We start from the raw sequence: 21,706 nt of genomic DNA, 5'->3' as shown, positions 1-21,706 counted from the left end.
TTTTTCTCATATAATAAAGCAGAATATCTATCAATCGGGAAAAAAACTGATTAATGAATTGATAAATTAATTATTGGAGGGCCCTATGGATGCTGCATGATTATGTTCGAGAAAAATGAGAGACTTGGACGTGAAGCCTCCCTAAGCATGACATTGAACCATATTAATGCTGGATCCTTATCATTCGCTGTCCTTAACCTATACTCTATTAAAACGTTGGTATTATCCAATCCCCTCGCTGTAATTTTTAATTTTTTTATATATATTTTCAATCACCAAACCATGGGCACATATTGCTTTTCTTTTTTAGATAAAGGAAAAAATTGCAACCAATTCTAATACAAAAAAAAATAATTATTATAAAATTGATTGATAATTAAACTAAATTATATTGATAGCTGATTGTGTGGTCAACACAATTTAGTTTAATTATTAATAAATTTTATAGTAATTAATTTTTTATATAAAGTTTTAATATAATTTTCTTTAAACAAAATTCTCAACTTAATTATCGCGCTATTGTATATCTAAAATATAATATTAATGTAGATATATGGTTTCACATTCAGGGGCGTGGGAATTGGATCCTCTGCTGTCAAAAATATTGACAGCAGGATGCACTGGCACATACATCTCTAAATAGGTGACTAAGGGTCAATTGTTTTTCGAAGAAAAACATTACATTGAGTCAGAAAAATGGGCATAAAAAATTATATATTCAAATTGAGGGTTTTAGCATGATGTTCAAAAAGAGCCAGTTAAATCACACAGTTTTCCCAAAAACATAATCATGGCAGGAGTATTATTATTATTGTTATTATTATTTTATCAAGCGATCATGAAATAAAAAATCATATCAAATTTCGACTATTTCAGGTCAAGCACTCAAGCTAATTATACGTTTTTGACATAAATCTTACACCGTTGGTTAAATTTTTTTTACCCAAAGTACTGTGAGACTAATTCTGATACTATTGATTAATCTAACAATCCTGAAAAAAGACCTATGATTGGTAAAAAGAAAACGAAAAAAAAAATCATTGTATTAATAATCAACTTACATATGTTATAATACTGTGTGTGTACATATATATATATATATATATATATCTCCCGTAACATACTCATTAGTCAAGAGCGTTACTGTTGATAAAAACTGAAAAATAAAATAAGATCAAAACACCGAGAATCCGAACACACAAATATTAGCTTATATATATGTATATACACATCGTACGCAGAGAAATTGGTATGATCATCGTATATATCATCTCGAGGGTTCTGAGTATAAATATAAACTTAAACACGAAGCAAAGAGGTGCGAAGGAGAAACAGAGAAAGAGAGAGAGAGAGAAACAAAACAGAAACATAAGATCAGTACTACTATGCCTCTCTTACGTTGTTTTGGCACATCCCCCAAAACTGGAGGCATGTTTCCATTTTTATCTCTTGTTCTTCTTTCTCTCTTCCTCTCGTCTTCCTTCGCCATAGCCGCCGCAGCCTTCAACCTCACCTCCATCCCCTTCAACGCCGCCTACTCTCCCCTCTTCGGCGACTCCAACGTCGTCCGCTCCCCTGATGGCCACGGTGTCCGCCTCCTCCTCGATCGCTTCACAGGTCCCTCCCTTTATTTCCCCCATATATCATCTTCTTCTCCCTTTTTTTTTTTAATAAAGAAACTGATATCCAAGAAGATGATGAAAATAATTCTTTATATGCTAAAACAGGTTCGGGTTTCATTTCCTCCGATATGTATCAGTATGGATTCTTCAGCGCCAATATCAAATTGCCTTCAGATTATACAGCAGGCATTTGCGTTGCATTTTATGTGAGTTTGTGTGTGTATATATATTTCCATGAATTACAAATTCGAAGTTTTTTTATATATCGGAAATTATGAATTCATGAAATTTTTCTGAGAAAGCGGTGGGAATTGTCGGGGGAAAAAAAATGAAAGTGAGGACGCGGCAGGGTTAGATTGAAACGACAAATCGTAGGTGGTTGAAACAGTTTTGACGATATGTATATAAATATGTGCAGACGTCAAACGGCGATGTGTTCGAGAAGACGCACGACGAGTTGGACTTCGAATTCTTAGGGAATATCGGAGGGAAGCCGTGGAGGTTTCAGACGAACTTGTACGGAAACGGCAGCACCCACCGAGGCCGAGAAGAACGGTATCGTCTCTGGTTCGACCCGACCAAGCAATTTCACCGATACAGCATCCTCTGGACTCCGACCAATATCATGTAAGTGCTTCGTTCTCTTTCTTCTTTAATTTTAATTTTAATTTTTTTTGTTTTCTTTTTTACCATACTTCTATTATTATTATTTTGGATCGTTACTGGATTTTGTCTGCACTGCAACAATTTAATTTCAGAGAGTCAATTAAGTAATAGCTAGGGAACGAGATCTTATATATATATATATATATATATTGAAAAACTGCATATACCGTATTTAGCAGATAGATATAAATAAATGATCAATGATGTTAATGGATAATAAAATGTATAAAAACGTGTTCAAGAATTGATATATTGAGAGAGAGATTATGAACTCTATCAACTCATGATGGCATACGATTTTAAATTTTAAATTAAAATATGATTCTTCTTAAAAAAGACAAATTTTAAACTTTATTTTATATGGAGGATGAAAATCTGTTTCAATTATTTATCATATAAATATAGCTTAGGAAAGAAGGAGAGGATGGGGATATATATGAGCGATGATAAAAATCCAAGGTCCCAATTTAATATAGAAAAAGTATATATAATCTAATTAACTTGACAGTGAAGATTTCACACTCATAATTGAAATTAATTGGTTTGACTTAACATGAGGAAGAATAGAGCTTAGGATTGCGCGTTGGATGTTTCTAAAAGCTTCTGAACCACAAAAGGTAGCATATCACTTTTCATTTTCTAAAAGCATGGTCTTAGCCATAGTAATGTGATGCTTTATGATTGAATGATTTTTTAAATAGACCCCCAACAATTTATTTCCAACTTGATATTTTAAAAAAAAAAATATATATATAATTTCATTATTTTTTTTAAATATATGTGACAAATCAAATAAACTTGAATTGTTTTCCTCACATAATTCTTTAGGAAATTGCATAATACAAAATTAATCGATATATATGAGTCTAACAAATTTCTTTGAACCATTCGTCGATTAGAATTTTATAATAATAAAATGAAAGAAGTAGGTCAAAATGGTGTGTTGTAGAAAGGAGCCCACAAAAAATATTATGAAACATAAAAGAGGGAATTAGTTCATGAAGCATGTGATGGGTTGAATTGTTTAATCTATTTTATTACATAAACGATGACAATTTTTGTTAGATTACTAAACTAAGCTAGCTAGCTCATAGATTCCTATATACTTTGTTCCCATAATTCCACCTAATTGGATTCTAGAGCAGCTGGCAGCCCTCTTTTAAGAATAGCAACTAATTACAATCTATTTAAACTTGATCATCACGGGTTAACTTATTTCTTAATTTTATTTTTGTAAACTTCAGCTTCATTACACTTTGTTGGAGTGATATCACAAAAAATGCAATTTATTCCTTGACACTCCCAAAAAAAAAAGCCACTTTATTTTATTAAATTAAACCTATTGAAAATGTATTATTAATTTCTGTTTCAACATTACATTTTTGCCTCAGAAACCATGCATGAAGGGTTTGATTTCTTCCAAACTTATAATTATCTAACTTAATTTTTATGTTAAAATTATGTGCGTGTGCCATTGTTCTTATAGAGTTAATATAAATAATAAATACTCCTTCTGTTTCCAAAATATAATGTATTTTTTGAGAGGTTAGGTCTTAAAAAATGTAAAATATTTTTAGTCTTTTAAGATATAATTATTATTTTTTTAAAATATCCTATTAAATAAATTTCTTTATATTTATTTTAAGATAAAATATTCTATTAAATATGAATAAATATAAAAAGATAAAATTAATTTAGAAAAAAGTAAATATATGTGAACGGAGGGAATATAAGAACATTTCAATAAAAAATATAATTTTAAATATAATCTTTATAATTATCTAACCTATTAGTTAAAAAAGAAATTAAAATCTCAACTTCTTTTATGATTATCTTGGTCGTGCCTATATATATAATATAATTAATTAACTATGAAATTGATGTACACACACGTTAATTTAATTAAAATGCAGATTCTACATCGATGAAGTTCCAATAAGAGAAGTGGTACGTAGTGAAGCAATGGGACAAGAATACCCTTCAAAGCCAATGTCCTTATACGCCACAATATGGGACGCATCAAATTGGGCTACCTCTGGTGGCAAATACAAAGTTAACTACAAGTATGCACCTTTTGTTGCTGAATTCAAAGACCTAGCCCTTCACGGTTGTTCCGTCGACCCGATCCAAGAGGTTTCAGACATTGACGGCGTCTGCTCCGACCGACACGCCTATCTCCTAGCCCAAGACTACGCCACCATCACCCCCATGAGCCGCTTCGCCATGCGTCGGTTCCGCCAGCGTTACATGTACTACTCTTATTGTTATGATACATTGAGGTACCCTGTGCCGTTGCCTGAATGTGTCATTGACCCGTCGGAGAAACAGAGGTTTAAGGAAACTGGTAGGTTGAAGTTTGGCGGCAGCCACCGTCGACATTCTAGGCGGAGAAGCCGAAACGTAACACCGGTGGATGATAGTGATGAGGCTGACTGATAATGATTGAGCGGATATGTGTACATAATAATGTGTGGCATTTTTTTTATAGGAATAATAAAAACAATTTCATTAAACAGGGTCATTTTTTGAACATTTGAAGCGTGATCATGTAATTAAATAGATGTGGTGGAGATGTGTTAATAATTTGGGTCAGAGATTGACCTCGTTCAATAAATTTGGCCTTATCGCGATGTCTCCATTGAACCTGTTACTACTCGTAGGGTCGATAAGCTAATTGAATGTTTCGCCAAGACTTAGGATTTTTTTAAAAAAATATTATTATTTACTAGTTGAACTAAAAATAATTTAAAAAAAAAACAGACACAATCTTTCCAGCCCTCGATATAAAGAAAATAATAAAATATGAAGATCAATGTATAATTAAAAGAAAAATATCAAGAGAACGAACATTTTTTGGTCAGCATGCACGCTATCTTTTCTGATCGAGCACTGTATAGTTCCCTTACGTTCCGATCAAATTAATTGAAACCGAAGAAACCGACCAATTGGTTGAAATCAATAATTAATTAATAATTATCAATTAGTATAATTTTAAAATGACAAAATACCTACCTGTGGCTGTGATGCGTAGTTTCATATTGGCATTTTTGGCCGGAAGTTTCATTATTTTTTATAATTAAAAAAAATGAATAATAATAATATTATTACTTGACAATTACTACATGATCATTGGACGGAGGAACGGTTCATTGTTGTCCTCTCGTTACATTTAAAAGAAGAAAAAAACCTTTATCCATATAAAAATAATTTCATTACATCGTTTGCTATATTATATGTTTATGAAGAAATATATATCGTCAATGCCCAATGGTTAATGTTATTTTTAATTAATTCTAAGTAAACATTTTAAGGTACTGATTTTATGAATCTTCAATTATATATCATCATGTCTCTAGCTAACACAAAGTGATGTGATTTTTATTATGTATTCGCGACAAGTTAAAACAAAGTATGTCCCAAGATAGTTGCATTTGCATATACATACATACATACATACATATATATATATATAGAGAGAGAGAGAGAGAGATGAATTATTAATATATGATTATCCGTTTGGTTCAGATATCCGGTGAACCGACTAATTAAATTATCAGTTATTGTTTGTCCGTTGAGCATTAGTTGAAATATATGAATTGATCCTATCAGTTGGTATATTATTGAATCTAATTAACTAAACTAGTAGTTAAACTTTCTTTTTCCTTCACCACTTGCTATATTTTGAAAAAATAGACACGTACTTACATGCATTTTGCCGATATTATTTATAAGAATTAGTTGTCAATTTGTTTTGATTATATTTATAAATTCTAAAATTATAAGTCAATTTTTTATAACCAACTTTTATTAGTATTAATTTTTATGTTTAAAAAGTTATGAACAATACAATTCACAATTTTACACTCAATATATTTTTTTTAATAAAAGCCATATCAATTATATGTGAGAGAATCGATTGATAGAGGGAGATTTGTGAAAGTTGTTCGTTCAAATAATTTCTTTCATTTACTCTTTAAATACATGGATACGTGATTGTGTATATATATATATAAATATATAATAATTCATCATGATGAATGGTTGGTCTAACTGGGAAATTCAAAACAGTAGCAAAAATTCTCACGTAATTGTTTAAAAATATATGTTCAGAATGGTTCCTTGGCAACTCAGAAATTTAAGAGATACAACGTAGGCAAGAGGTTATTTGTGCAATGAATTATGGTTGGTCAACCGCAACTCGATTTTCCACTTCCCTGGGGTTTCATACAGTGCAGTTTTGGAGGATAAACACAGGAAAAACATTATTTTTGTTCCTACATTTTGTTCAGATTTTGATATAGGTTTTTACAATTTTTTTTTATATTTCAAGTCTTTATACTTTCCTCTATCGCAACATTGATCCCTATGTTTTCATAAAAATGTTGACATGACACAAATAGTATTAATAATACTGGTATATCAATTAATACTATTAATCTTATACTCATGTGTCAAACTGACAGTAACATGAAATTTTTAATGAGCAAATTTTGTTTTAAAAAAAAGCCTATATGGAATTTAGGCTTTTTGCTGATCATTTAAAAAGTCCAGATCAACCATTTGATTTTATTTGATGTAGGCTTTTTAAATTGTTGCTTATTAAATAATTTTATGTCAGTATCATTTTCATATATATGTACAAAATTAATGATATTGATTGATATATTAACATTATTAATACCGTTTATGTCATGCCAACTTTCTTTTGAAAATGTAGACATCAATGTTGTAGACGAAGAAAAGTGTAGGGACTTGAAATATTGAAAATTAAGTAAAATATTTATATTAAAATTTAAACAAAGTGTAGAGATTAAAAGTAGTATTTTTTTAAAAAATTATTAGGGTCAACTATATGAGAGCTTAGGTTAAAGAGTTGACAATGTCACCACCTAATTTGCTTGACAATTTGAACCAATTTAATTTTACTTTCTTACTTGGTGTGTGTACATGAAAGCCAAAGAGGTTGTGTTAAACGGATCTAGAAACATATATAACAACAAATGAGAAAAGATTGCTCAAGTTCACCTCATGATGTTGCTTCGTACAAATGAATATGTCAATGTAGAAATTAGGGGCCAAAACCTGACCCCACAAGTTTGATTATGCTCGTCAATATTAAGTTAGATTTAGTCATATCAAGATGATGTGTGTTTGTTGGTAAAAAAAAAAAGAAGATGATGTCTGTTTGATTTTACGTTGAAAGAACATGATAATATAATTTTTATTCTTTAATTTTTTTTTCAATTATCAATTTTATTCATAAACCTTAGTACATTATGATGCAGTTACTGTAATTTATTAAATTAAAGAATTATAAAAAAACTAAATTACATGAAATCAAAAAATTATAAAGAATGAGTTGTTCAAGTTAAGAAATTAAAATATTCAAGTTGTTTTGACTCATGAATCAAAGTTCAAATACTATACGGATAATTTAAAAAATGTTCATGAATTAAAAATCATATTTTTACCTTGTATAAAAAAAATCATATTTTTACCAAAACATCTACAATCGTAATTTTGAAAAAAGTACTTAGTCGTTTTGTTAAAATCATGGTATTAGTGGCTTCCAACTTAAAACTATGCACGCTATCATATCACTAGTACTAACCAATTTGGTTAACTCTAGATTATTTTATAGGAATTGATATAATTTTATTTTTAAGGTGAGAAATGTTATTTCATTATGAACGATGGTTTTATTAGCCAGCCCGACTCGACTCCATTGTCCATGTCCACTCTAATTCTGTCAAGCTCAGCCATCAACTAAAACTAAATTTCACCAACGTATGATCGCTCAAGTGACAAACGGTTTGAGTTCCTTTAATTATTAGCTTTTGAATTTGATCCTTAGGGCGATGAAAATAGAAAAAATATTCTTGAAAAAGTCACCTTCTTTGAAATTCCATGGTGCTCGAATTCAGATTAATCAGGATTGTCGGCTTTGAATACCAAATGATTATACCCAAAAGAAATAAATTAATAAATTTTGCACAAAATCGAGCCAAGCATCAAATAAGTGAAACAAAAGCTCTTTGTATTTATACTGAAATTCATGGAGGAAATTTTTTCAGTCCTTTAAATTAAAGATATAATTTACCCTCCAAATTATTTATAAAAAAATGTTTTTGTTGTTAAATAAATTTATGCACATCATGTTTGATTCTTAATAATTGGATTGACTTTCATTGTATTTATTTATACAAGAAACTTGATTCGAGGTTATGTATAATATGTGACTGTCCACAACATTGAGATCTAAGGGATAGAATTGACCTGTGGTGGAGCAAAGGATGCAAGATAATTTAATTTAAAATTTAATAATTTTTTAAAAATAATAATTATACTATAACTGAAATTATAACTATATAAGTAGATTGATGATTATTTTTCTTTTTCAAAAATTATATTGAATATGCTAATAGGGTCTTTTATATAAGTATGCTCTTATATCTCATTTCCATCTTTAAAATGTTACACATTTTTTAAGATTTTGAACTCAAATATTTTTATTTAATTTAGAATATAGGATGTAAAGTTACAAAATGAGAGGGTGCATTTGCCTACCTTTAGGATAATGTGACTTCATCATTAGACTTGACCCACTTAGTTTGTGTTTATCAGCCCAGTTCAACTTTCTTTTATCAACATGTCTTTGAAGTATGAGGGATCTTTGTTCAACTGGTCGAAAGAAAAGGAGTTAAATCAGTTTATCTTAGATTTTGAGTTCAAATCCTAAATATATAGCCGTGTTAGATAAATCTGATAAATGCATCCCCAAATATATGTGAGGCCACCATTTATCCACAAGATGGGATTACAAAAAAAAAACGTTTTTGAGGTTGCAAAGTAAGTGAGTGCGCAAAATTTTATTTTGTTTTTCCTCCCTGCAGTGCAGAATCATCTTACGAAAATATTTGTAGGCATTTAATATTTAACTATATTTGAAATTGTCTAATATTTTTGTAATCTATTGAATTTATCTCAAATTTCCTTTCTGTCCTTTAAATAAATCATGTTTTTGACATTTTATATCAATCACACAATCATATGATGTTAAATTTGATATATTGATCAGTAGTTTTACTTCTTTTTTTAACAGCTAAATAATTCACTTTCGCTGAATATACACCACCCTAACTGTAGTCTGTAGGCTTAAAAAAACAAAGAAGACTGTCACTGGAAAATATAAACCCGTTAAGAATTGTGTGCGCGCGCGCGCGCGTGTGTTTTAGGGAGGGGGGCACACAGAGAGAGAGAGAGAGAGAGAGAGAGAGCAAGATCTGGATCACAGAGAAAGTTGCATAATCAGTGTAATAAAACAAAAAAATCTAAGCAATATGAAGGTCAATAATGAATGATAAGTACAAAAAATAATCTATATAAGCAACAATGTGGTATCCGGAACTACTTACAAGAAGTGCCACATCAAGGGAATTGAAATGCTCCCCCAATTTGATTCCCACTTCCAGAAGGAGGATCAATGGCAACCCAAAGCAGTGATATAGAAATGGCTATCAAACCTGACCACACATACACTATGGTTGGTGTTCTTCCTCTTCTTCCCATAAGCCCTTTTGCAAAAGGATACAAATGAGCCAAAACCCAGAAGCTGAAGAACACGCCTCCAAGCAAACTGCTCCAGTCTGGATTTTCACTGTACACTGTTCTGATCAATGCAACAGCAATGCCTATCAAGTTTATCATCATGATTGTCACAGGTGGTATCATCAGAGACGTCCATTTGATTATGTATAAATCAGCAAACTCATCATCTTCATCATCTCCTGCAGATTTTGACGTCAATGTGAAGGAGATCTCTATTCCAGCTAGCACTTTCAACAGGCCCTGAAGCACAGCAGCAAGATGAGCACTAGTGCCTCCTATCAACCAGAATTGCTCATTCCTCCACCATTCTTCCAGCTCGATGCCAGACCATTTGATCTCAAGAGCCGCGAGGAAAACAAGGGTCAATGTGATGCCTAGGAGGTAGACTAAGAAGGTTACTTCAAGGCTCTGAACAATGAACTGGCCAGTAATGAGGGAAAGAGCAGGAAGGAAGCAGTAAACAATGAGGAAGACTGAAGTGAAGGGGTAGATTCCAACATTAAGGTAAGCAATCCTTTGAAGAAAATTCATCCTTGAGCTGCTTAAGAGGGCATTATTTCGAGAGAAGAAGATTTCGACCGAACCAGTAGCCCATCGAAGGACCTGGTGTAGCCTGTCAGTCAGATTTATAGGAGCAGTCCCACGGAAGGCATCTCTCTTGGTCACACAGTAAATAGATCTCCATCCCCTGTTGTGCATTCTGTAACCTGTCACAACATCCTCAGTCACAGAACCATAAATCCACCCAATTCTTTGGCCCCATTCTGTCTTATCTTCGTACCAGCATGAGATGACATTGACAGCTTCCGCAACAGTGGATGCATCAAGAGGATTCCGAGGAAAGGTTAAAGCACCAGGTGGTCTTCCATTTTTTATGGCTGCATTATCAGCAAGGGGACGCCCTTGGAATTCTGCCACTTTAATTGAGTCAACAAGAAGACTTGAGTTGCCAAATCTTTTAGGGATAAGAGCAATGCCCATTTCTTCATCATCATTGTATAGAGATTGACCCTCACTGGAATCAACTTCAGGGGCAGAGGCAACTGTTGAGGTGGATTTCCTACGACCAAACCAACTGGCCTTTTCTTTCATTCGAGGAGGATCAAAGCCATAAAGTGCAGTCCTTCTAAACAAGCATCCTGTGCCAACATATACAGGACCTTGAAGGCCATCGAGAGCTCGCATGTTGACATCGAAGAAGACTGTGTTATGATTGGCATAGCGGTCAGAAGGATCAATTCCTTCAAACCTCTGAGGAAACTGAACGTAGCAAATCTTCTCCCCACCAGCGTCCATCATGAAGCACATACCTTCCCTCATTGCCTGGGAATTGTAGATGTAATGGTCACAGTCAAGGTTAAGAATGAAAGGACCATTGGACATAACTGCAGAGGCTCGAACCAACGCATTCATGGCCCCAGCCTTCTTGTTGTGATCATAGCCAGGTCGTTTTTCTCGAGAAACATAGACTAGCATGGGAAGACGAATATCAACTTCAGTGAAATCAATGGCATTTGACTCTGGTGTTGCGCCTGCAAGTGGTTCTTCACTCGGGGGTTTCAACATTACCTGCATTTTGAAAGAAGCCAAATACATAAGCACATTCAAGTCTTTTATCAAAGTAGGGGAGCATTGGAATCACAAAGAGGGAAAAGCAATTACAGGGTTTCCAACCAAAATGTATATAATAGTCAAAAGATAATGGGATAATTTTCAGTTGCATATATATAATGTAAACCAGTTTAAAACGATAGAAAGGATAACAAAACCCTCAAAGATTGATGATAATGACCTGTATGATACTAGCATGATCACCCCTAGAGTGTTCTGGTGCAGAAGTCGTCCAAGTGCCAGGCCAATGAGTACCATCGGCCATCCAAGTAGCTTTAGGAAGCTTCAAAGTTAATGGTTCATCATTTCCATCCTCTCTCCAACTTTTCATTGCTTTGATCTCCTCTCTAGCATTAAGAGCATCAGAACGTCGTCTAATTGAATCAGACAGACTATTGATCCGAACTTTGAACTCATCATACTCCCTCTTAATCCGCCGGCGATCTCTAACAAAGTCAGAGCGTACCTTGTTCTTAAAAGGATCTCTTTTCATATTAAAGTACGATTCTGGATTCCTTGGCTCAATGCTATGCTTCCGACAAAAAGGAACCCACAAGTTGGCAAAACTGGCAGCCTCAGCCATAGCCTCAAAGGTTAGAAGTGCACCTCCATCATCAGAAACATAACATGAAAGCTTTTCAACAGGATAGTCAGCAGCAAGAATGGAAAGAATAGTGTTAGCAGTAACAAGTACGGGTTCTTTTTCTGGATCTGCTGTTGACACAAAAACATCTATTCCAGGAAGATCAGACTTGCCAGTGGGATTGCTGGGATTAGGAGTTTCAAACTTCTCTTTCAGAACATCTAGATCAGCAAAACGGTTTATGGGGCAGAGCTTTGGAAGTTGGTCGAGCAGCCAAGAGAAGGCAAACCAAATTTCACAAACCACAGACATGCCCCACAACCAGATGGCATCATCATTGGGGTTTTCAACCCTCCATTTTAGGAAAAAAGCAAGAACTGCCATCCGAACAAAAATCAGGAGCCTGAAAGGTTGAAAACAAGAGAGAATAAACTTAAAACTTGTTCGTATCAGACAGAGTGATCAAATTCCAACAAGAAAGAACACTACAGTAGAGTGAAAAGGTGAGAATTATGAAAAAGAAGACGAGCAATGCAGAAAGTAGGGGTAACAACATGTGATTCATTGGCTTGAAACAGAATGCGTCCTCTATTACCTAATTGTAGCAGTTTAGTATGTGCATATAATGAAAAATACAACTCCAGTTGTTCGAGCATATGTGCATAGCCAACAAATTGAATGAAGCTCAGCACTAACTGCACCTTAATTTCTCAGATAATTCCCATGAGAAAATTAGGTTTCTATTCAGCTAGGCAATTATACACCCATAAGCTCTTATTTTTCTGTATTCTTTTATCAGAAGTTGTCTAAGAAAAAATCTCACACCCCCATTAGGAATGAGCAGGCATTAGATCAGAAAAGTCGTCAGAGAGGATATCGGCCTTGAGACTCCAGGGAAAAAAATAATAATAAAAAAAATTGCAATCTTATTAATTGACATCGCTAAACGACATAAGGGTGAAAAGATTCAGGTTTAGAGAAAGGAAATCATACCTATATGGACTGAGAATTGCAGCGGAGATGCTCAATTTTCGGGTCAGAGGTTTCCACTGCTTCTCTTTGAATACTTTAGGATCCCCAGTCATCCACTCAGAATTGGAATCATTATCTGAATCTTTCGGCCACATAGCATTGCCATATCCATAGCTACCCTTAGTTTCATACAACCATTGATTATGATCAAATTCATTGGTTTGGCTCTTCACCAACGCCCCTGATCTAGATTTCATCGACGACAACCTCCTTTCCATCCTTGAAAGCCCAACAGAAGGTGACAGTGGTTGAGCTTGCTGATTAGCCACAGCATCCTCAGACAACTCCGACTGCTTGTAAGGCTCTCTGCATCCAGGACAAATCCCATCACCAGTTCTAAAAGCATCTCTGTAACAATCTGCACAAATCTTGTAGTCACACTCGCACGGCAATATCTCCAACCCTCTCTCATCAGTCATGACCCTTCCATCACAGCCAGGCACTGCACAAGGCGGCCCTTTTGCACCAGCCATCTGGGGATGACTCGTTTCGGATTCAATCACCTTGTCCTTCAAGTGGGCTCGTGTAACCTGATTAAAACCACCAGTGAACATAGAACTTGATGCATATTGGTCTTCTACTCTCCGAGAGGAGGATCTTTCCATGGAGATTTTCATAGGCTGGTTATCCGGGGTGGGAGGTAAGTGCACCGTGTAGGTGGCAAGATTCCCACTATTCCCATTCTCACTTTCCGCATCAAGATCATTGCTTAGTTGGGTAATTCTCCGAACAGTTGATGAACCCCTCAAGAACTGAGGCTTCGAGGCCATCGTAATATGCAGTTATCCCCCCTCTACAGGACCTAGAATTTCATTATCCAACAAAACGCACGACCACTAATATCAGCAAAGTTATTTAAAGGAGGAAGCTATAAGAATAGTTCAAACTCCACAACAATTTAAAACATGAATAATATGAATAAACAATACAAAACGCAAAGGAAGTTTCTTTGAGGTCTTACCAACTCAAAGACAACCACACAGGTTTGAAATTTGTCCCAAAGCAAGTAGGAGCAAACGCGTGTCTGAATGACACTGCCAGATTTCGCCGTCTTCCCACTCACCCTCTCTCCGACCAGGTCCAAGCCAGATCAAAAAATTTCCAAAACCTTAATTAAATCTTGCAACCAAACCCCGTTTAACAATTCCAACAGAGAAAATGATCCTTGGCCTAAAAAATCAATGCCGGCAGAGTAAAACAGCCTAGTTTATAGATATTTTTGAGCTTTACGTGAATCACCAGCTCGGACGAGGAAGAGCAATCATCACAACGTATGTGAAAAAGCTACTCTGCATCCAATGGAAAAGGGGAAAGAGGGACTCTGTTCCTAAAGAAAAGAAGTTGACAAAAGAAAACTGCTAATGGGACTCAAGGAAAGAAGATCCTTCGGATACGAATACGAAAACGCCGTTTTTGTTCCCAAAACACAAAAAGCTGAATCGAAAAAGGCAAAGAGTCTGACCGTCTGACGTGGATTCAATCTCAAGCGGTTCTTACGCGGCGACTGAGGAATTGTTGTGTGCGGGAAGGTGTTTTCTTCTGTAGCACTTCAATGTGCTGGCTTCTCTGCTTGTCTGAATGAAATTATATATGTTGAACAGTGAATACAATACATACGGAGCATTGCATTTGATCGAAAATTGGATCCAATTATAATGAATCATAAACCAATCGAAATCATTTAATTCAATGTACTTCAAATAAACAGTTGGGCAGGAAAAAAAATATCAAATAAACAAGAATTTGCTTAATAAGAGATTAATACAAAAGGCATGCTGTATCAATTTTGGCCACCCCACATGGAAGCAGCCAGGGTATGGATAAGCATCCTAGTTCAAATTCGTAATTTCAATCAAGACATTTAATTTGAAAGGGAAATGTCAAATGTGGTGAAATTTTTATTTCAGGAAAAAATGAATTATTCTCTAAAATTTAAAAAAAAAATCGGAGCATTTAATTTAATTGGATAGAGAAAAGACGTGATTTTTTCTGAAAAAGGGCACGGAGTTTGTAAAACAGCTAAGCTACAGCACTATTTAGTCTTTATTTATTGTGATTTTGCATTTTTTTTTTTGTGTAATGGCGTATCTAAAATTTGTATGTAAAATAAAAAATCAGATCTATTTGAAATAACAAGAAACTTACCTTTATCATTTGCTTGCATGTATAGCTTGTTCTAATTAATTCTCTGTTTTTCATATCTTCTCATGAGTTTTATGTTTTCTCAATGAATATCTCAATACTAAATTGTCTTGGCGACAGCGTCACTTTTCTTATTTAGAAGACATTCCAGTAAAAACGCAAGGTTGATAGGCTTGTGTGTATCTCTCTGTTTTATAAAAAGAATTAGGTTAAGAGTAATAAAAAAAAAAAAGATTTCATCTACTCTTGTGTTGGATAACAAGTACGTATGCCGTAGGAAGGAAAATTGCAACAACAAATTTTTAGATATCTAAACTTGAAAGAAAATATAATCATTGACTTCTATAATTTTATTAGGTTTTTTTTTTAGTTCTTATAGTTTTTTTTTTAAATATTTTGAATCTTTATAATTTCAACAGGATCGGATAACATTTATTTCCAAATCTTTGAGGATGTTAAATCACGAGACGTGTAAGGACTGAAAATAAACTAGAAGAATTAAAAAATAAAAATTAATAAAATTATAAGAATCAATTATTATAATTTTTTAAAAATCTGAATCACAAAACGGTATTTTCTTTTTTGGGGGTTTTTGCATTCCCTGTCTAAATGCACTAAATAAATTTAAAAAGACAACAGAACAAGAAATAAGAAGCTAAATAAAAGAATTGAAAGAATGATAAAGAGATCTCAAAAAAATTAATTAATTTAAATTATATCTCAAATATTAAATTTTAAAAATTTATAATTTAATTTCTTAATTTTACAATTGCGTTATCATCAATTTATAATTTATTTTTTTAAATTTTAACATGGTTAAAAAATAAAAATTATTTTTTTATTAAAAATTAAAATATAAATTATAAATTCATCATAATATAGTTATAAAATTAAAAAATTTAATTATAAATTCTTAAAATTTAATATTTAAAATTTAATTTAAATTAATTAATTCTCTTTGGACTTTCTATGCAAGGATTAGCCCGAGTCGCAGATGGCAAAAGGCTCAAGTTTCTAGTCGATTGATTTCCCAAGAAAAAAAGTGTGAAAAAATAAAACAATGCATAAGACTAACTCTCGTGAGCCCAGTGTGTCGTTTTTCTTTTTTTATCTTTTTTAAAAGGATAAAATTTATATATTTAATTTTATATATTTAATATATTTTTATTAAATTAAATTATGATATGTAAATCTAAATGTATTAATTTAATGAATAAAAAAATTTATAAAAATTTTATATATCATAATTTAATTGAATTCAAATACTTTAAATATTTAAGTTTAAGTATATAACTTTTTCCTCCGAAATTCACGTGTTATGTACAGACAACAAATACAAGGAATCCGGCAATGCATACATGCATGCGCTTAACGGAAACAAGTGTGTTAATTGTAGGTTTTCACTTTAAGCATTACGCCGGATTTATTCGAGAAAATTACAATTAGGTAGGTCCTGATTAAATAATAATTAAGTTATGTATATCAGTTCAGTTTACTTAATTACAGTATAAAAATTATATTTAAAATTTAAATATCTTACCTACAATTGTCAAAGTTAAAATGTTGATCAAAAAGTTTTATAAAAATTATGAAAAACCTACAAATATTACTATCTTCTGTCTAGATTAATTTAAACTCTAATTGTGTGTAACTGTTATTATCTATAGCAACCTTATGTATATTTTGAAAATGTTTTTAACATATTTATTCAACATGGTTTGCATAAGTCAAAACTCAAACTCAGTATTTTAAAATAAATTAATTCAATTTGTTCTACAGTTAAACCAAACAGAGAATGACAAATAAAGACTTTATAAAAATATTAATATTAAATTAAAAAAAATTGATATTGATATTTTTATATTTCAGTATTTCTTATATCATATTTTAATATTAAAATTTTTAATTTGATATTAATATTTTTATAAAATTTGTATCTGTCATTCTCTCGTTAGACTAAACGTCCTCTATGACTGGCTTTGTACGAGGCAGAGGAGTCTCTTTATTTTTTTTTTTCCTCCAATTTTTTAATTACTATTATTTAAATTATTTTATTAAATGATTTTTTTAAATAATAAAATTAATGAATGATGAGAATGAAAAAATGGAAGGAAATCAAAGGAAGAAAAGTGAAGAGACCTAAAATCTCTTAGTACCAAGGGGAAAGCGGTGGATGATAGCTGGCAACAGATTTCAACAATCTCTCTGCTGTTCACTCATAAGTTGGAACGCGTGCGTTGAATTTGCAGTCCCGTATGACACAACCTAACGGGTAACGACATGCTGCTATTTTAATAACGTTAACGTCGTTCTTAACTGAATTCTAAAATCATTTTATTTTATTTCATTTATATTTTATTATTATTTTTTCGCCAAGCATGTCTGTTTTATGATTACTAATTAACGGCCTCCTTTCGTACGTGATACATTATTTGTGAAAACAACTTCATCGCGTTTTTCATAATTGCGCGCGTGTGTTTTGTGCGTATGTGCGTTCGTGCGTATTTATATATTAAATTAAGTAAGTAGTATCCTAACTAACAGTTCATCAAAAAAAAAAAAATATACTAGCTTACAAATCCCAAGTAATTATACCAAAAGTATTTTTTTACAAAAATAATAAATAAATAAAAGTATGGATATATGTTGTCAAGATAAATATAGAACACATTTGAAATGTTGTCATAAGTTTAATGGATTAGTGATAAGGAGTCAACTTTTTTTCAAGATTTTAATTTAGAACCTTGTGATTTATGAATTTAAAGTAACGTGTATATTATATATTGCGATAACATTTGTGTGTGGGCGCGCGCGCGTATTACAAAGTTTCCTGCAAAAACTAAATAGCGCACAGTGAAACACATTAGAATTTTTTGTAGGGAAAAAGATCACTCAAATTGTTACACTGAGAACTGAGAATATAATATGCACATTAGTACAATAAACCGAGAATTTTGATTAAAAAATAAATTTTCATAATTTATAGTTTTATCTAAATTTATAGTACGGTAGGAGAATTTAGTTTAAATATATAAATTTTTATTAATCCCTTTGTCTTCATTTGTAAGATAAATTTACATAGAATTATGCAAAATAATAAAGTTTATTAGATTTATTTTATAAATTTTTTTAAAAATAAAAAGATAAAATTTCTAAGAATAAAAAGAAAAGGATAATATACCAGTATTAAAAACATATTTAATAAAATTTTATTTTTATGAAATTATATTTTAGGACTTTGTCACTAAAATTATTTTATAATTTAATATGAAGATAATATTAAATTACAGTTCTTCCTATTAAATTAAAATAGGGAGAACTAAGATCATTGATATGTTATTAATGACTTTTATTTAATTGTTAATAAATTTTGTAATAGTTAATTCTTTTGCGGGGAGCCAGGGGTAATTCTTTCATTAAAATATTTTAGGAGAAGGAAAAGTCAGTAAAAGACAGGGTGATGAGATCGAGATGGCGATCGCGATCGCGATCGCATAAACAGCAGAGGAAGAAGGGAAGGGAATGTGGGGATCACATTTGGAAGCTACAGGAAAAAGACAGAATGTGGGCCCATGTTGGGGACACCTCACACAGATGGGCACATGTTGCGTGTGGGTCCCACGAGGACCGCGTGGGCTCCAGCCGCCACCCTTCCTTTCATTCTCATGTTACGGGCGTGGAAGTGGAAAGCGTGATGTGCTGCTCCTGCCTCGCCGTAATTGTTGCGCCCCCTTCATTTGATTTTACTTTGTACTATTTATCTTCATTATTTTATTTACTATCGTTGGGATGAGCACAACATTTTTTTGTTTTGCACGAAAGAGAACCATTTCATGAGATGAGCACAATATTAAGTGTTTATTATCTTAGGCTATTTTTATGCCAACAAACCTTATTGATTTTTACACTTTTTTTTTTTGGCTCTCTAGTGTGTTCTCTACCGTGTCTATCTACATTTTCTTTTATTTTGAATGCTATCAATTTTTTTATAGTGTTAGAACTAGAGTGTTTTCTCCTAGCGTGATCGTTCAGTCCTCTAAAAACAGTCGAATCTTATAATTGTCCTCTCATAATTGTTCATTTTCGTGACAATGTCTGCTGTCCTTCGACTCTTGCTCCAGGTGACTTCAAATCCCTGAACTTAATTACAATTTACACTAATTATTTACATTTTTTTTAAATGTCGCGTCTTAATGTAGTTAAAATTGGTTACTTACATACATATGATAGCCATGTGAAAGTGTTGAAACCTTGAAAGGCAAACATTCCTATCAACCATGTGAAAGGTGGTTTGTTCAATGATTGTTTGCTTTTGTTAGTGTGGGGCGTGTGACATGAGGGGTCCGCCTCTGTAGAATAACAACAATAATAATACGATGGCACTCAGCTCCTACCAGGAATTCTATGGTGGCATAGATTTGGGTTTTGATTGAAACCAGACTCTTGTCTGAGTCCCTGTGATGTGGGCATTGTTATGTCTATGCAAAAATCATCACCAATGTGAACACCACATTGCAGATATGGTAATTGAGGTCCCCACTCTCACACCCAACTTCTATCAATGTCAACCACCACACTGAAAGTGAAACCTCAATTATGATTCAAATCAAACGCCCATCGCAAGAGAGCAATGCTCCTCGGATTCACAACTCAACAACACAGTGTTCGGTTTTTTCAGGCCTGTAACCATGTCAGCAATATGAGCATCCAAAGACGGCCCTTGGCCCCCACCAAACTCATGCTCAAAGGTCCAACCTTGTATCACATTTTTGCCATGTCCTAAAATCTATTGAAACAATCCCGTCACTTATAAGCTTTTTTAAAAGTGGAAGGTTGTATGTTTGATCTTTCTCTTAATCTCATGTTATTAGTACATGTCTTTTATTTTTTTAAAAAAAAAAAACAACCTATTATAACAATTGTATTAACTTTCATTTTTTAAAATAATAGACTGCTTAAATACAAAGTCTCAAATTTGAGTTAATGTGGGTGCAGGAAACTTCCTTGAGAAAGTTATCCTAATTGATCATTTACTCAAATCCAACTCAATCAAATAACTATATAAAAAAGTGTTATTTTTTTATTAATTGATAATATGTAACTCTCTAAGGTGATTTTTTTTACCATTTACAGCACTGAGTTTTGAACAACTTGAAAACTTAGCGAAAGAGTTATGTTGTGATTGAAAAGCTAAATATTTGTCACCTCATTTTTTCCTCAGAATGAATTGAGAGAACGAAAGTTCCTTCACAACCAGGTTTCTAAGCAATCACATTCGCACGCCCTAAAAAGTCCAAAACAATATCTAAAGTTTGACAATAAAATGGTTTGAGACCCTTGCGTTAGACATTTTCTTTAAAACCATGCAGTTCTGGTTGTGAGGTTCATTTCATAAATCAGAGTTGCACACCTAAGAAACATGACTCCCAGTAAAGTCATCACACGCTCCTGGCTTATTAGATTTTCAGCTATTTAAATTAATTTAATATTCAATTAATTGGTCAATACTATGAATTTTACACACAGCAGTAAACAACTGATTGGCTAATATAATGTTGAATGAGAAATCATGAGGCCATTTTTTTCACCAACCCTCGTACGTACTCGCATATTTCCATTTTCCAATTAGAACATCATCGAAAACGAAATTGATGTATTTATTTTTAATCTCAATCGTCGATATTAAATGCTATGAGATTATTTTTAGCTGTGAATGGGCACCGAGTTCAGACGCGAGTTGGAGACTTACAATAGCGTGTTTAGACAAGCGTTTCCGATCCGATGATCCTAACCTCTACATTTGCAACTTAAAATTGCTTCTAGTTTTCTAGAAACTCTCACACTTATTTAACATAAATCATCCTCTGTCAAAAAAAAATTAAAAAACTCATTATGAGAGATTGAATGATCATTTTTAATCATGTGCCTAAAAATAGATAAATGCATAATAATTGAGATATTAAGCTTTTTCATATTCCACTCATGGGGTGTAGAAATCTTTTATACTTCGACAAGATATAATTTGGTTCTCCTTTACAATGTTTATCCATGGCATGGTACTAAAAAGAATTTGCTCTCTGCGCATTGTCATAGCTTCCAAACCTCCGCTTGCATTTAGCATTTCACGTCTTCAACAACGTAACTTTTTGCACTTTGCTCTCAAACGACATATTTGAACACGCAAATGAAATCAAGCGCCATCAATTTATGTGAAAACATCCGACTTTTTTTTTTTTTTAATTGAGCGCAGGTGTTTTTTTTTTAATCTCAGGAAACTTTATTTAAGACACTGTTAAATACTAAATATAAACACTCTTTCAATAGAGATTTAAATGTGATGAAGTGACTTTTTTCTTAGACTTAAATTCCAATGGAATTTATACTTATAATTTGAATTTAATAAATAAAATGATTTTTACATAAAGAGAATTACATTGAAGTC

The 21,706-nt window shown here is 32.6% G+C and overlaps 2 protein-coding genes across 2 annotated transcripts; one reads left to right on the top strand and one right to left on the bottom strand.

Moving 5' to 3' along the window:
- The first annotated feature begins 1,317 nt into the window (after positions 1 to 1,317).
- LOC129310580 (probable xyloglucan endotransglucosylase/hydrolase protein 30) lies at positions 1,318 to 4,918 on the top strand. The gene is made up of 4 exons (XM_054952466.1): positions 1,318 to 1,617; positions 1,728 to 1,828; positions 2,041 to 2,249; positions 4,202 to 4,918. The coding sequence occupies exons 1-4, from the start codon at positions 1,386 to 1,388 to the stop codon at positions 4,722 to 4,724; spliced, it is 1,065 nt and encodes a 354-aa protein (XP_054808441.1). The 5' UTR covers positions 1,318 to 1,385; the 3' UTR covers positions 4,725 to 4,918.
- A 4,658-nt stretch (positions 4,919 to 9,576) lies between these two features.
- LOC129311418 (cellulose synthase-like protein D3) lies at positions 9,577 to 14,673 on the bottom strand. Its single transcript, XM_054953726.1, has 4 exons — positions 14,084 to 14,673; positions 13,084 to 13,924; positions 11,689 to 12,493; positions 9,577 to 11,465 (listed from the first exon to the last, which is right to left on the bottom strand). Exons 2-4 carry the CDS (start codon positions 13,890 to 13,892, stop codon positions 9,717 to 9,719), a joined length of 3,363 nt encoding a protein of 1,120 aa, XP_054809701.1. The 5' UTR covers positions 13,893 to 13,924; positions 14,084 to 14,673; the 3' UTR covers positions 9,577 to 9,716.
- Positions 14,674 to 21,706: the final 7,033 nt, after the last annotated feature.

Source organism: Prosopis cineraria, unplaced genomic scaffold (genome assembly GCF_029017545.1).
Source record: "Prosopis cineraria cultivar Desert tree isolate PC_DT_omini unplaced genomic scaffold, ASM2901754v1 PC5, whole genome shotgun sequence".
Classification (NCBI taxonomy): Eukaryota; Viridiplantae; Streptophyta; class Magnoliopsida; order Fabales; family Fabaceae; genus Prosopis; species Prosopis cineraria.
Note: the sequence above shows the minus strand (reverse complement) of the source record. Positions and strands in the feature narration are given on the sequence as shown.

Excerpts from the sequence above, each read along its gene's own strand:
- LOC129310580 (XM_054952466.1), top strand. The coding sequence starts at position 1,386 with ATGCCTCTCTTACGTTGTTTTGGCACATCCCCCAAAACTGGAGGCATG. Across the intron at positions 1,618-1,727 it reads CCTCCTCGATCGCTTCACAG|GTTCGGGTTTCATTTCCTCC; the intron begins GTCCCTCCCTTT and ends ATGCTAAAACAG. Across the intron at positions 2,250-4,201 it reads TGGACTCCGACCAATATCAT|ATTCTACATCGATGAAGTTC; the intron begins GTAAGTGCTTCG and ends ATTAAAATGCAG.
- LOC129311418 (XM_054953726.1), bottom strand. The coding sequence starts at position 13,892 with ATGGCCTCGAAGCCTCAGTTCTTGAGGGGTTCATCAACTGTTCGGAGA. Across the intron at positions 12,494-13,083 it reads GCAATTCTCAGTCCATATAG|GCTCCTGATTTTTGTTCGGA; the intron begins GTATGATTTCCT and ends TCAACCTTTCAG. Across the intron at positions 11,466-11,688 it reads ATCATGCTAGTATCATACAG|GTAATGTTGAAACCCCCGAG; the intron begins GTCATTATCATC and ends TTCAAAATGCAG.